Source organism: Primulina tabacum, chromosome 15, assembly GCF_025594145.1.
Source record: "Primulina tabacum isolate GXHZ01 chromosome 15, ASM2559414v2, whole genome shotgun sequence".
NCBI classification, from domain to species: Eukaryota; Viridiplantae; Streptophyta; class Magnoliopsida; order Lamiales; family Gesneriaceae; genus Primulina; species Primulina tabacum.
This window is the reverse complement of record NC_134564.1, coordinates 34,771,229-34,786,195: the sequence shown is the minus strand read 5'-3', so window position 1 is coordinate 34,786,195 and position 14,967 is coordinate 34,771,229. Positions and strand designations below refer to the sequence as shown.

General features: G+C 37.4%; 1 protein-coding gene and 1 long non-coding RNA gene across 4 annotated transcripts; one reads left to right on the top strand and one right to left on the bottom strand.

Moving 5' to 3' along the window:
* Window positions 1-1,859: 1,859 nt before the first annotated feature.
* LOC142526412 (transcription factor TCP4-like) lies at window positions 1,860-4,874 on the bottom strand. Of its 3 annotated transcripts, none has more exons than XM_075630787.1 (3): window positions 4,660-4,874; window positions 2,373-4,469; window positions 1,860-2,254 (listed from the first exon to the last, which is right to left on the bottom strand). In XM_075630787.1, the coding sequence occupies exon 2, from the start codon at window positions 3,752-3,754 to the stop codon at window positions 2,417-2,419; it is 1,338 nt and encodes a 445-aa protein (XP_075486902.1). In that variant the 5' UTR covers window positions 3,755-4,469; window positions 4,660-4,874; the 3' UTR covers window positions 1,860-2,254; window positions 2,373-2,416. The 3 variants fall into 3 exon arrangements, with proteins under 3 accessions (XP_075486902.1, XP_075486903.1, XP_075486901.1); XM_075630788.1 differs by having other exon boundaries at window positions 2,373-4,310; XM_075630786.1 differs by lacking the exon at window positions 4,660-4,874 and having other exon boundaries at window positions 2,373-4,653.
* A 4,837-nt stretch (window positions 4,875-9,711) lies between these two features.
* Window positions 9,712-12,574, top strand: LOC142526388 (uncharacterized). The gene is made up of 2 exons (XR_012815251.1): window positions 9,712-10,326; window positions 10,659-12,574. It is a non-coding gene; the product is annotated as an uncharacterized LOC142526388 (long non-coding RNA).
* Window positions 12,575-14,967: the final 2,393 nt, after the last annotated feature.

Below are 14,967 nucleotides of genomic sequence, written 5' to 3'. Positions count from 1 at the left end.
CTCGTTTCAAATACATGAAATTTTTTTTTATCTTTCATGCATTCTCTTGTATTTTACATTGTTAGCTTTCCATTTGGCCTCCTTTAAATTTCGGTGATAAAGTAAAGGTACGTTTTCAGTTCGCCGTAGTAGTGTCTCGTGCTAAGTCACTGCTAGTTGTTTCGTTGTATTTTGGGAAACAAACGTCCAAGATGATCCTCGAAGCACATACAAGAGGGGACGAATCTGTTTACAAGACGATCCTCGAAGCACATACAAGAGGGGACGAATATGTTTAAGGACACTGTACTTCGTACAAACCTCGATTTGGTTTATTTTAAGTTTTGTTCTTCTGTATTTTCTTCACCATTTAGTTAACCAATTTTTACGAAAGTTTACTGTACTTTAGCGTTCGATATATTCTACAACAATTATCAGACACTTAATTTATATCGACCTCCGATAATGAAAAAGACGAGCATTTCAAAAAGTGAGAGTATATTTGTATTTGACAACGGATTTTTCTCTCTCTTTTCGATAAACGATTTTAGAAAGAATATAGACGAATATATAGATCTATACACAGACCTATAAATCTTGTACACCGATTAAGGGAGTGTTTGCGAACAATCTCTAAATAGTAGAGAGTGGGGCGAGCGTGTACAAATTGGTATCAAAATCTACACACCTGAAGAAAAAGAGACATTCTATTAAACTTTGACCTTAATTATTTGTTTTGAGTGTTACCCTTGCACCTGAAAATAACCCACTTACAGACAGACTCACACTTGTACGACCAAATCCGTTCTTTGTTACTTGGGGGATAAATTTTGAGACCGTGTCAAGAAATGGCAGCGTGGTGAAATCCCTGTTGTTCGTTAGGCCTCTCTATCATAATGACAACCAGCAAGCAATTGTCACCATCTACATATGAGACAAACTTTGCCATTTTCCTTCTTCGGTTATTTTATCCAGCTTGGCTGGGAGATTTTTAAGAGGCGGACGGATTTGCAGGACAGGACAGGGGACCAAGAATTTATGGCCAAGTACCGGATATTTTGGTGGTATTCAAGATTGTCTTCTTTTTCTTTCCTACTATTTGAACGGATTAAGTTGATTAATGGCATCTCATTCTAACTCTATGTATCATCACGAGCGCGTCTTTTACTCATTCAGTTATCAAAACATTCAATTCTAAAATCAGAATTTTACTTTGGTGGCCCTCTTAGATTGCTCAAAGCATTTTAAGCACCTCAAAGGGGACTATTAGGCATTGAACATCAAAGGTAAGGTTTCAAGATTTCTGTCTGCTAAATTGCCAGAAAGATCTTTTCAACCTTGTGGTTTTAATGCTGTCAAACGAGCCTAAAAAGGCCAAGTAGCCGATAATGACTAATGAAATGACGCTCAAATTTGTGCAGGTGCCTCCATTTAAGAGATCAATGGCATAACATGAAATTGAGATTCGTTTTGCAACTATAAGATACTAACCATTTACTGCAATGTGAACAATCGAAGGCTGACCCTTCCCGTAATGCTCCCCAAAAGCTGAGAAGTGATGGAGATGTAAAGGAGGGGTCAATTCAACAATTCTTTCAGTGGGACAAAGGAAGGATGCGGGACAAAGGAAGGATGACACATCAGTAGGCAGTATAGCGAACAACCAAAAAACCACAAATGAAGTCTCTTTTTCATCCCAGATGAATGATTGTTTCCCACACTTGAGATGCTGAAATCAGCATCACCACGGTTGAGGGAAGGCTTGCTTATACAAATTCATCGGGCCTTATCTAGGATTGAATGCAATATTTTTCGATCAAACAGGGTCAGATTTTGACACTTATGCATCAGCTCTATCAAGTACCAATGTGAGAAATAACTTCACTAAAACAAGTCTCACTTATAAAGCTGTTACAAGATTTGGGAATTAATAAGATAGTAATGGCAAACGACAAAAGAAAGGAAATATCAGCAGCATAATGAGTCCAACAACAGAAAACTTGAAGCAAAGCATTTGCCATGAAATAAAATTGAGCTCTACCAGCTCATTCACACATTGAATAATGAAATCAAAGCATAAAACAAACATCTAATACGGAGTAGCGAACTGGGATGGAAAAACCTGAAAATAAACTCAGGACTATTTTTTGCCTCGCGGCAGGTTCCGTCGAGTTGGAACTCACTCAAACTTCCTCCGCTACTTCCACGTCAACCCACAGCAGAAGCTTAGAAAACTGTCACAAGCTCTTGATTTCTCCTTTAACAACTCGTAAGCCTGTAAGTGTGTTTAATTCAACAGTAACATGTCATGAGTTCTAAGCCAAATGCATTGAGCAAACGTTGAAAAACACTTGGGTATTAGAGAAGTTGCAAAAGGGATACGAGAATTCCACCTGTTAGTAGGAGAACATAGTTATTTGGTTTGGTGAGTTATAACTCAGTGACGAGAATCAGAAGAAGCAGAGGACGGCTTGTCAGAATAGCCATCGTGCTCCTCTTCATCACCTTGAATTCGTGCAGGAATATGAAACCCGGAGAATCCACCAACTCCTGTGGCGAATCCAATGCCAGACATTGATGATGGATAAATTGGCACAACTGCTGGATAATGGTGTTGCTGTTGATTGTGATCAGCAGTGGCAATTGATATTGCTGACGGGTCCATCAAAGCACGAATCGAAGGCGTGTTACTGGACTGAAGGGGTCCCCTCTGTGGAAAAAACTGATTTTGGCCTAACAGCTGCTGCAGCAGCGGCTGTGGCGCTGGTGGTGAATTGAACAAGTATCCTGCAGCCGTGGCAGCTCCACCACTCCCACCAGCAGTATCTCCACAAGCATTCCAACCTGAAAACCTCTGGAAGCGGTTGAATTCTGCATGCTGCATGTGGTGCTCTGGCCAACCAGCGCTTCCATCATACCCCAGTGGAATTCCACTCAGTAAAACTTGCGCTTGTGAATGTGCTTGTTCTGTGTGGTGGCTGGGGTTCTGATGATGCTGAGTACGCTGGCTTTGGTGGTGGAACAAAATTGGATCTTGGAATGACTGCAAAGAAAGCCTTAAATCTTGGCTTTGTCCATTGTTTCTTGGAATCAAATTCGTTGCTGGGAAATTCTGAAACTGCATATCTGATGAACTAGGTTGTGCGGAAGCACCCATTGGAAAGAAGGACTTGATGGTATCAGCAATTGAATCAGAGTCCAAAGAGGGAGGCAAAAAGCTTACACTTTGTGCATTAGGGTCATTCGTGTTGCCTCTCTGCAGCAACCTTTGCTGCTCGTCTTCGCTTCCCAGCATCGGCATTGCCCTTTTATTTGAAGGGCCAGAAGCATTAGTTATCACCAAATTACCCTGGTGCACACTAAGCTCTCGATGTTGCTGCTCTTCTTCGAGCCTTTTCTGGTCTTCTTTGAGCTTTTCCTGGGATTCATCTTGCTCAAAAGCTGCATTAAATGCCGAGGTGGTAATGGGGTTCCAGGTAGGCAGCTGCGCAAGCTCATCAATGGCAGCTTTTGCATTCTTGATGAGCCAATCCACGGCCTTGCTGGGGCGGTCGTAGCCGAGGCGGTCTTGAACGTCATAGAATTGGATGGCTGTATGCGCGGCGAGGCGCACTCGGCGGTCCCTGGGGCCTTTTGCCGTGCAAACTTTGCTGTGGCGGTCTTTTCTGCCAATGGACCTCACAATGTGCCCGCCTTGTACCTCCACTATCTCTCCGCCGGGGTTTCTTGGGCCTAATCTCGATGAGGTTTGGTGGTGATGGCTGCACTCTTCCATTTTTTCTTCCAATCTCGCATGTTCAGCATTAGGCTCCACGGATGACGAAGAGAAGTAAGAACGTTTCTTTGGTGGCTGCGGGGGTTGTTGTGGCGGCCCTGGTTGCTGGTTGTGGTGGTGGTTTGTGGGCTCTAATCTTCCATAAAGCAGTTGACTTTGCTCAAAAGGATCTTCGGATTGCAAATGGGATGGTCCCGGCTGTTCAAGATGGTGGAGGTGGCGGCGGTGGCGGTGGCGGTGGCGGTGGTGCTTTAGTGCGCTCTCCTGGTTCTCCTCCTCTTCCTCCTCTTCTCCTTGTTCTACTACATTTCTTAAGATTGATGTAACTTGGTTTTGATTATGGCTTTGATAAAGATAATGGTGAGGATTCCTCTGAGAATCCAGGCTCAGACCCCTGTTGCTCCGCTTACTTTCTTGTTCCAGCTTTTGATTCAAAATACTTTTTTCTTCTCAATCTCAATCAGTGGCTTCTTCATCAATACATATCCCCACTTTCTGCTTTACACTCCTCTCGATTTTCAGAATAATATGCTCCTTCTGCTTTCGCCTGAATACCCTGCAAATCAACCGCCCCAATTCCATCACATTAAACCCCAAAAGCCATATAGCCTTCAGAAGAGTGAGTCCACCAATGTTTTAGCCTAACCCATATCTATATTTCTCGCTTTTAGACAGCTTTTGACGGTGGGCTATACACTCTATTATACTCTGTAATCTGTACCAGCAAGAATCTCAGGATTAATTAGAAGTAAACAGAGTGATAAATTATTTTCCACCACCCCGAATGAAGCAGCAAGCTTAATCAAGAACCTCAACAGTAAATTTCTTGAAAATGTTTCATTTTCAAAACAGCACAATAGATGAATGAAGGGCAAATAAAAAGGGAATAATTTTGGGTTAAGTACCTCTCTCTCTCTCCCTCCTGTGAGATGGCCTTGATGCCAGTGATGAGGGTGGCAGTGTTTGGGTCAGAATGGAGATTAAATATTTCTGTGTTATCATTAATGGGGCATCTGTTGCTGCTGTTTTTGTAAAGAATCAATGCCGACCCAATTTTTACATTCATTCACTTGAAATCTGGCTGCTTTTCTTTCCAGAAATAAAATAAAAATCTTGGCTACTTTGACTCAAAAAAAAAAAGGAAAAAGGAAAATCGTGGCTACTTGTTTCAACTTTTGACCCTTTTATCCTTTTCTCATTACAATACAGATGATAGTGTAAAATAAATATTCCATAACGTCCCCATTGGATAATGTTTAAGATATTTTTTTCAACATTTGCTGCTTATTTAGAACCCCAAAATCATAAAATGAGTGTGTTTTTTGTGAGAATGTGGTGCGACGGAGTGAATATAGATCCTCCAAAGTGCCACCACCACCCCATATTGAAAGTGGCCTCTTGCACCCTTTTGTGGCTTATTGATGGGTGATGTGGCTTTTCCTGTAACACTGGATGTGAACTCGATCCTTACGTTTAGCGATAAAAGACTCATTTTAAATATCGATTTCGTCAATAAGAGAAATGATTTTCCATAGACCCATGACGTGTTTTGTTTTTAAAATAGCTCTTCCCAAAGTCTTGAAATTCATGGTAGAAAAATACACTTTTGAAAAAGTATCCCACCATCTCAACATAAAAACTTTTGTGATGCAAAGAGCATTTTCTTTTTTGGATACCTAACTTTTTTTTCTTGCTTAGCTTAAAAGAAACAGCATCATCCTTTGCACGGCATTATCCATTGCTCAAATTTGATACCATGGCAGTGATTATGGGATTTGTTTATGTTAATCAGATATGTAATATCATTATCCACTCAACACGTGGCACGTTTGTTGATTGGATAAATTATGATCACTCATTCATAGGGGTGGGCAACGATTGGTTTGGTCTGATTTTACTTTACAACGGTTCTTTTTGTCGGTTTTCGGTTTTGAATTAAGTCCAAAACCAAACTATTTTATCAAGGTTTGTTTCAGTTTTTGTAACGCCCCATATTCGACGACTGTCCTAACTGTACCAAGACGAGTCTTTCCAGCGTGTTTATGTCTTTACTCACACGCACCATAGGAAACTTCCCAAGGGGTCACCCATCCCAAAATTGCCCCAAGTCAAACACGCTTAACTTTGGAGTTCTTATGTGATGAGCTACCGAAAAGAAGATGCACCTTCTTGATATGAGTAGTATTAATCAAATCGTTTAAGTCATCCTCAAATGCACAGTCTCATACCTAAACAGTTTCGGAATCCCTCTCCTTTCGGTGTAAGATCGGTTCATTCATGTTCCCTCCCCCTAGAAGCCTGCCAGGAGCCGCTCATTGTCCGTGCAACCTCATGGCACCGGCGATCACACCACGCCCTCTTCGGCCCCGGGCCTCACAGTTTTTTTGTAATACAGTTCTATTTATACGATCGATTTTATACAGTTAGCTAAAATTTTGCTGAGAAAAAAATTATACGACACTTTATGCCATTAAAACCTAAATCATAGTATTTGTCAAACATTTAATTTGTGGGACTTAATCTTCTATATAGATAAACTGTGTTGTGTACAAATATGTAATACAAATACAATAACAATATATAACTAATTAAGCATGTAAACACGGAAAATGCATGAATCCAACGGAATATTCAGTAATATGAAAGATAAAAAGTGTTAACCAACTCGAATGAAACTCCAATCATCTTAGGAAAAAATTAAAGAAATATATACAGAAAAAAAGAAAGAAAAAAAAAACGCCGACTGGTGAGTGGTGAAAAAGAAGAGAAAACGATCGGATTGAAAAGTGAGGGTGAATGATACTAAGTTTCTAAATCCTAATAAGCCCATCATATATAAAAAGTCTTCTACTTAACAATAATATGACACATTATACATAAAATTCCTATACTTACAATAATATGGCAGATTCGGTTATTCGATTTTTTGGGGAAGTAAAATCGAAAACCGAATTTCATATATTTTAAAACCGTAACTGACCGAAAAACCGATAAAATCAAATGATTTAAACCGAATTATTCGGTTCAGTCGGTTTTTGTTTTGGTTTTTCGGGTTTTATGCCCTCCCCTACTCATTCAATCATGATGTATGAATGAGTGATCATGATTCATCACTCAGCACACGTGATATGTGTTGAGTGGATAAAAATACTACTTACGTGGGTAACAACTACCAAACCATGATTAGGTGTCCAAACTAAATAGCAACTATAAAATGCTTTTACGAGCAAAATGCATGGGCCCCCTTTACCCTAATTACTTATCTAAAAAATATTTGATCACTTTAACTATTATATTTATCTTTGGTTTAAAAATAATATAAACAAAATACTATTTAATTATATCCCTTCATCATTTCGATAATCAACCCTATTCCTCTTAAAGGCTCAGTTATTTATGTTTCTAATCAAAATTATCTATGATTACACTTTTTATTTGTTTATGAAATTAATAAAATAAAAATAATAAACAACAACGTCATTGCTTCCGTATGGACCTGATAGGATTGGTATACCTGTGAGTTAGTACCATCCTAAGGGAAGATCATGCTCAATGATTGGAATACAATTTAATTAAATATTAAATAATAATAGTTTTTATTTTAAATTAAAAAATACTCTAATTTCACGTTAAAAAAAAACCCCACTTACGTAACCATGATAGCCCATCTTGGCAAGATCGTACGTTGAGTTGTCTCTTGGCAAAATTTGAACACATGTTAAAAAATAAAATTGTTAAAAAATGTTTCTCTAAGAAAATCAAAATAAATTAATGAAACTATAAACTTGTCAAAATAAATGAAGTCATTTTATTAAAAAAAAGGAAGAAAGAAAAACAAGTAAAGGTTACATTAACGTTTTCAGTCGAGAGTTACTCGGAATAATTATGAACTTAAAAATTCCATTTGTCCCACTCATAACAATGCAATTATTGAGGGTTGTTTTTTCATTGTACATCGTCAAACATTAAAGGTCTCATTTGATCACGAGGATAGAAAATAAAGAAGTCGCGAGAGTACGAAATTTTATGACTTTTCTTGTATTTTTCCTCGTAAAATTTTAGGCAAGAATGTTCGGAAAAAAAGCAAGATCACCTCATATCGAAAATATCTTAAAGTTGATTTATTATTTTCAACTCATTGTATATTTGAAAATAGTTTTTTTGTCACCGTGGATTTTGGTATAAATTAAAATATTTGGTTTTCCGTTGATTTTTAAATCAAAAAATCTTTGTGTTATCATCTCACGAGTTAATTTTATGAGAAACACAACTCATGAAAACATAGCTAGACATTAGTCACATAGTCAAGCTTCTAAATAGCTGCCTTCACATTATATGAGCTAAAATATCGTGAACTCATAGGTTGTGTAAACGATATTATGATACAGATAAATTATATCGTCATAATTAAAGTAATTATATGTGATTTTAATTGTACATAAATCATAATATGTTTAGTTTGATTGATTATAATTAGGATTGATATTATGATTAAATGATAATCTTTATTTTACTAAACAAATATCAAATATAAAAAATAAAATAAAATTGACAAGTGAATTTCCCACGTTTTTACACTTAAACTAAAAACCATGGCTACGCATAATTGTAATAAATTAAATATTAATGAGGAGTATTTGATATTATCGATAATTAAGGTTTGATAAAGATGGAGATTAAGACCCACATCAAATTCTTAACGAGATACTATATTTTATACAAAGATTATAATTATCAAATGTTCCATCCATTTCATCACAAATTGTACGACGGAAAGTGACCAGCTGAAAATCGTCAATTTGCTGGACTTGTTCTATCAAATATATGATTTTGAGAGACCGAGCAGCTTGTAGCTCAGTGATCTCGTCCGTCAGATTAGATGGCTCCCTTCCCCGAGTTTGATCCCCCTTCCTGCATGTGTTGTAATAAAAAAAATATATAATATTGAACCCGGGTTGGTCAAACCCATCCAAGACCCACTCTGTTTTCATCACTACATTCGTCCAACAAAACACAGTAAGAGTTCAAATATGTGTTTTAATGATCACATAATAATTTTTTAAAATTTTAAATCAAGTTTACAAGTTGTTCGAAAAACATAGAGTTTTTCTGATAAATAATCAATCTAACGCGTCGGAAAATAATCGAATTTTATCTCATCCGAGTCAATTCGAAACCGAAAACATAAAAATCAGACTACAAATTTTTTCGTGCCATTTAAATTGAATCATATGGAGATGGATAGGCGTGATGATAGTGAATGTGTGGGGGAGAATAGGAAGCCCTAAAAGCGCGCATGCGATAGCATCCCTTTATGAAATGGTGCGAAGTGCCTTGTTCAATATGTGCATTCGACTTGTCCTCCTCAACGGTGTCGCTTTCTTGTTGTGCTGTGTGGGATAATAATGACTTCCAATTTATGATCAACTCCAAGGTCTTTTACTCCATCACCCTTTATTCCAAGGCATCCATCGATTGACAAAAGTGCCCACCACCCAAACCCAAAGATAAAGAAAGAAGAGAATTTTGTTTGATTTTGAAACTATCCGATTCATATATAACCAATAAATGAAGCAAAGTGACTCGGTGCTAACCCATTAATCAATTATTGTTTTCTATCAAAATCACTTGTTCCCATTTCGATAAAAATCGGACATCTGACGCTGACACTTTGAAGATTATGCCCACTAAGTCCTCAACCTCATTCGCATAAAGACTCAAAATTTTGGAAATTGAATGGTTGGAGGGAGGCATTACCTTATATCTTTTTTCTATAAAAGATTGAGTTTTTCCTAGTATATTAAGTTGAGTTTTTTTTTTTTAAAAAAAAAGTTTGACTGATGTTATTTTGTTTACTACACCTATATTTTTTCCAGCCTAGTGTATGATACCTTAGTCTCACATTAGTTGAAGTGACTTATAATAGATTCTTGTAACAACTTGAATCGATCATTTTTCGTAATTCAGGTTTTTGGAATTTAAAAAATGTGAAATGGGTTTTCGAAAAGAGAACAATATTTGGGTTCTCCATACAATTTGTTTTAAGTTTGTGGGCAATCAGTAATTTTTTTTGGCTTCCGTTTTACCAACAGAAATAAATGCCATTTTTAGTGATTGGGCTGAAAATGGAAACATGGGCTTTTGCCCCAAACATGTTGGGTCTAAGAATGATTGGCTCTCCTCCCTTGCTCGACCCTCGAAACTCCCGGTAACCCGAACGAATTCTCACCTCCCCCCTCTGCTGCGGTCAATCTGTGAAAACTTTACCCGGGTCGGGTATTTCTCCAGCCCGAAACTTCGTGGTCTCTACTCGAGTACTCTCGTTGGTACATAAGATTTCTTCTGACGATTTAACGTTTAATGATGAAGATTTCAGTGTGGAGGTGGGACGTTTGCTGTATATTTTACCGGAGGAGATGCGGCGGAGGGTGGCCGAGCATCCTGAACTCCAATTTCTGATCGAGGTTGTCATGGACTTGGTCCGGAAGCCATTAGCCAGGTTTCCCTCGGGAAATTTCGTGTTGTCAAATCAACCGATAACTGCAGAGGCTATTCAACGCCCGACTTCACAGGTAAGCTGATGTTCTTTCTTTTTTCTTTTTTCCGGTTTTGGGCGGGAACTCTCATGCTATGTTTTTTTTCTTTTGGGTTTTCCGAGATTTTGATTGTTTGTTCTGGTCACCGCTTGTCATTACTATATCGTGTGGAGTTGGCTTTGTTACAGGGGACAGTTCCTTCCCTTGGTTTTTCTTCTTCATTTTCAGTTTTTACGCTGATTTCATTATTGATGATAACCTTTTATTTGTTCTGGACATGTAGCTCAAGCAAGAGTGAAGATTTTTTTTCCATACGCAACATATAGCGAAATAAAACAGTTTGCTAATGCTGATCTTACTTGTTACAGGTTGGAGATTTCGTAGTGGATAATCGAGCAGGCATCAGCGGAACCTTGCACCCGTATCAGTGCTATTAGAAATCGAAAAGGAGTGATAATTGGTTTAACTTGCCGAGTTGGTCGTGCAGTGTCCCGAAGTGTGAACTTATTGTGCGATTTAGTCAAACACGGTGCTTCCTTGTTACTTGTTGGGCCTCCAGGGATAACATTATTATGTGTTCTTTGTTAGCTGCTTCATTCCCCATGCTAGTTTCATTGAGCATTAACAATACATGCATTGATTAAGAATCAGCGAAGGATACAGGAGTTATGATAATGGAGGTGACTTAGTTTGGAAAGAAAAATATACGGATGAAAATTGGATTACAGTCCCTAGCAAGCCCTGTTCGTCCGCAATTGAAGATGGTCGTTGTCACTTGAATTAACCATAAGTGATTAAGTTGGGCATGTTTTATCACCCTGAGTGATAGTCATTTCTGTTTTGGGCTGCCGCATTACACGGTTTTTTGGGGATAATGAAGAGGAAGATTGATGCAAACATGGGAAACCAAGCCCACACTCAGTTGAAACTTGTTTAGGGCGAGCCAGCTACACAATTTTACCTGTTTGTTAAAACCTCGCATTCGAGTATTAGCTTTCCATGTCAACTGTTCGCCCCTTCCCCTGATTGTTCTGCTCCTGGTCTAAATTTCCATAACTCAAACTTCTCAATAAGTCAAGTTCATCTACATGATTGTTTTGTTTATGAATCTTCTGCAATATTGCAATTCTAGATCATGCAGTACCTTGCCTTGCAGGTTCTACATTCACCGAGCTTTAACTTCTTTAGGCAAAATCTGTCCTCCATATCATTATGGGCATCTATTGCTCATCTATCTATACACCATAAATAAAAAATTAAAAGCATTTAAGGATATTGATTGTCCAATAATATTTAAATGAATGTTTGTGGCCTGTTATCAATATTTATATTCATTCCTTTTTAGGTTGTGGGAAAGCAAAGGTCGGCATCCACGTTAATATCCATACGAAGCTGAGGTTGCTTGAAATGCCGTGTGAATTATTAAAGATGCACTTTCGGAGACTTATTTTATTTCTTTAGTTGTTTTGTGTATATTGTCAATCTGGGGTATTGTTATCATGTGAATACATAGATCAAATCTTCATTCAATTCGATTCGAAGCCGTTATTGATAGGCGCTCATTGTAAAATTTGTTTGATTTTGCATGCTGTTGCAATACATTTTCTTGTTTCAAAACGTGGTGAACAGAGAAATTTAGTGGAGGTGTGTTGGGCTTGACGGCATAGTATATTTTGCGTTGCACAAATAGTATACAAATGAAAGAGAGAGAGTAAATGCTTTAACTCATTAATTTGTGTTGCACTTAATAGCAAAAGTGCTAAAGCTTTTTAGAGCACTCATCTTTTGTATCTAAATAAATGACACAAGAGATTGATTGGTTTAATGGTATCATTAGTAACTTTGTCACTTGAGCTGTCATCCAATATTTTATGTTGTGGAACTAATGGATATAATTATTTTTGTTCCTGTGTTGAACTGCTCACTTTTTGACTCTTGGGATGTCAGGAATCTTTATACATAATCGTTATGATGTAGTGTTATTTATTTATGTAAAGTCTCAGTCTGAACTACTTGCCACCTGATTATTTGTTTGGCGGTCAAGCTATATTTTTGTGGCATCACGGGGCAAGTGTAAGTATTCAAATCGAGGTGCAAGTAGAACAGCTTTGAAAAGAAGGGTGTACCGCAACAACGATAAATTAGAAAATGCAGTATCCATATGATATTTGCAACAATTCAGAAGTGGCTTTCTGAAGTGTTTCATTCCAATTGGTAGAACTGAAATTGGATGGTGTTCACCAATAGATCAAAAGTAATAGATGTGTGGATTTGTGGCCTTAGTTTTTATGTAGGTTACTCTAAGAGAAGCCAAACTTAGGTTAGATTCTAGCCTTTACTTGCAACCCTTGGCGCATAGAAACAAACTAAGTGAAGTCATGGCCCTGTAGAATATATTGGCTTTGGTTTATTGCAGAAAGGAAATTTGGAATTTGAAGCCAATATAGAAGCTTAATGACCTCAATAGCCGCAAGGGGCCAAACAACTGTGACTAGGCTTGTTAGTGAAAATTTTGATAGCTGCAAAATATTATTTTATACGAAATATGTTATATTTCCTACTCGCTATCCCTTCTGCCTTTGTCTTTGAAATAGACAATGGCGACTATCTATATACCATTTGAATTTGATTAGAAAATGACAATAAACATCGATAATTGTAGAGAATGGTACACGGAAAAGTTTTGATCTTGTTGGAGTCGAGGTTGAGGGGATCGGGAGATGTAATGATGTAGATTTGTGTAATTTTGTTGAAAAACTGAACTTTGATACACTTACCATACATTTCTCATCTTTGTTTGTTAAATTAAGAATTAAACCTAAACCTCAAATCTCTAAGGATATTGATATTTCATTTTTCAATTTGATGAAGTGATAAACGTTCAATCGTATAATTAGTATGAAAGTCAAAGTCACGATTTTCGTAGGTGTACAATTATTAAGAATGATTTATTGGGTGCAATAGTTGCTTCGGTTGGGTAAATGATCGAAACGTAACGTTTGAATTATTGTATGATTTAAAATATTTGAGTTGCATTGTTAACATCAACTATAGTTTTTCATAAAACGAAAAACGTCCTACGCATATTCCTCATAATTATCTTAAACGATAGAAATGCTCTTCGTTTGATTCGTTTTTGTGTAATCGCGGTTGGCACTGTGTGATTGGGGACGGGGAAGGCGGTAAACTAATGCTGCCATCGCACAAATGTGGAGAAGGAAAATCGCCTTTGATCCCCGTCGGCGACTGTATATATTATCCACCTTTTTCAGGTAAAAGACTTTTAAATATAATCCTCAACCGGAAAGTTGTTCGCTATGATTGTTTATGGATATTCATAAATCGCCACCACAAATGTCCTATTTGCCGCCTCCTCTAATTAAAATATATTATCGTTTCTGATCACAGGAACTCTATATAAACCAACTCCTCATGCCTTAACCTTCACACACTAGAGTTTCAAAACTTCATTTTTCTGTATCGGTCTTCGAGCTATTCGTTTGATGACACATTGATGGCTAGTTTAAAGTTGTGGGTATGCTTGATGTTGGTTGCATTTTCGATTGTAAGCGAATCGCGTTCTCTTCGTAAGGGGCACTCATTGCTCGAAAGCGGCCAAGAGATGATTAAAGCGAGGTTGGAGAGAATTGACACTGCTGAAAATGGGTATGAAACTAATCGGATTAGTCCTGGTGGAGCTGACCCTAAACATCATTAGTCCTGCAATGCATGCACACGCGGAATTGAGCAATTTTAATCGTATCGAAGAAAGAAAGAGAAAAAAAAGAATTTCTTTCTGATGATAGTTTTTCGAGGAAAGCATGTGGAGGAACCCAACCAAGTATTGGGAGTTTGAAGAGTCTTGTTTATGGTTATTTTGTGTTTTAATTAATTATTTTCACTCGTTAGCTTTTGTTTTCGTGGGTATTTTATTAATGCATGTAGTACTATTGCAACCTAATTTTGCATCATGTGAATTCTTTGCATGTATAAAGTTTCTCCTGTTGTCCACAGTTGTTTTAGATTAAAAAATTTAGTAAGCGACAACTCCAACTATAACGTCATTATATTGCTTCTTGTTTACTGGGACACTTCTTTTTTTAATCGCCGCCGGATAATAGGTGATCATCTCTGCATGCAAGGTTATGGCAAACGGTATGGAACCTTAAATCGAAACCACAATCGCGTAAAACAGTATGTTCCCCTTCATTTTACTTCGATAGACAATCCAAAAGTCAATGTATATTAGTAATATGACAAGCTATTTCGAAAACATGTGTTGGATGCGTTAGAAATTTGTCAATGGCGGACCTGATACTTCAAATTTTGTCACATCGGTATCTTTCATGGGTTACGCGGCGAATTTAAGACAATGAGGATTTAGAACGTCAAACTTGATTCATGTAAGAAATTTTTTTTGTAAACACGTCTGATTGAACTGGGAATACAACTTCGGTCCCACAATCTCCGTTTGGCCGTTTTGGAATAAAATTCGTCGAGTTAAAAAATCCAATATTCAATGTGACTCACGGTGATAGAAGAAAACAAACACGAGGTGGAACAAAGACATACCTAGCTTCAAAAATTATTTAAAAAAATCCTCAAATTATATCCATAATTTCTGTTTTCGTTAATTGAGGTTTATAGCATTTGAATTTGAATAATACGGGATATCCA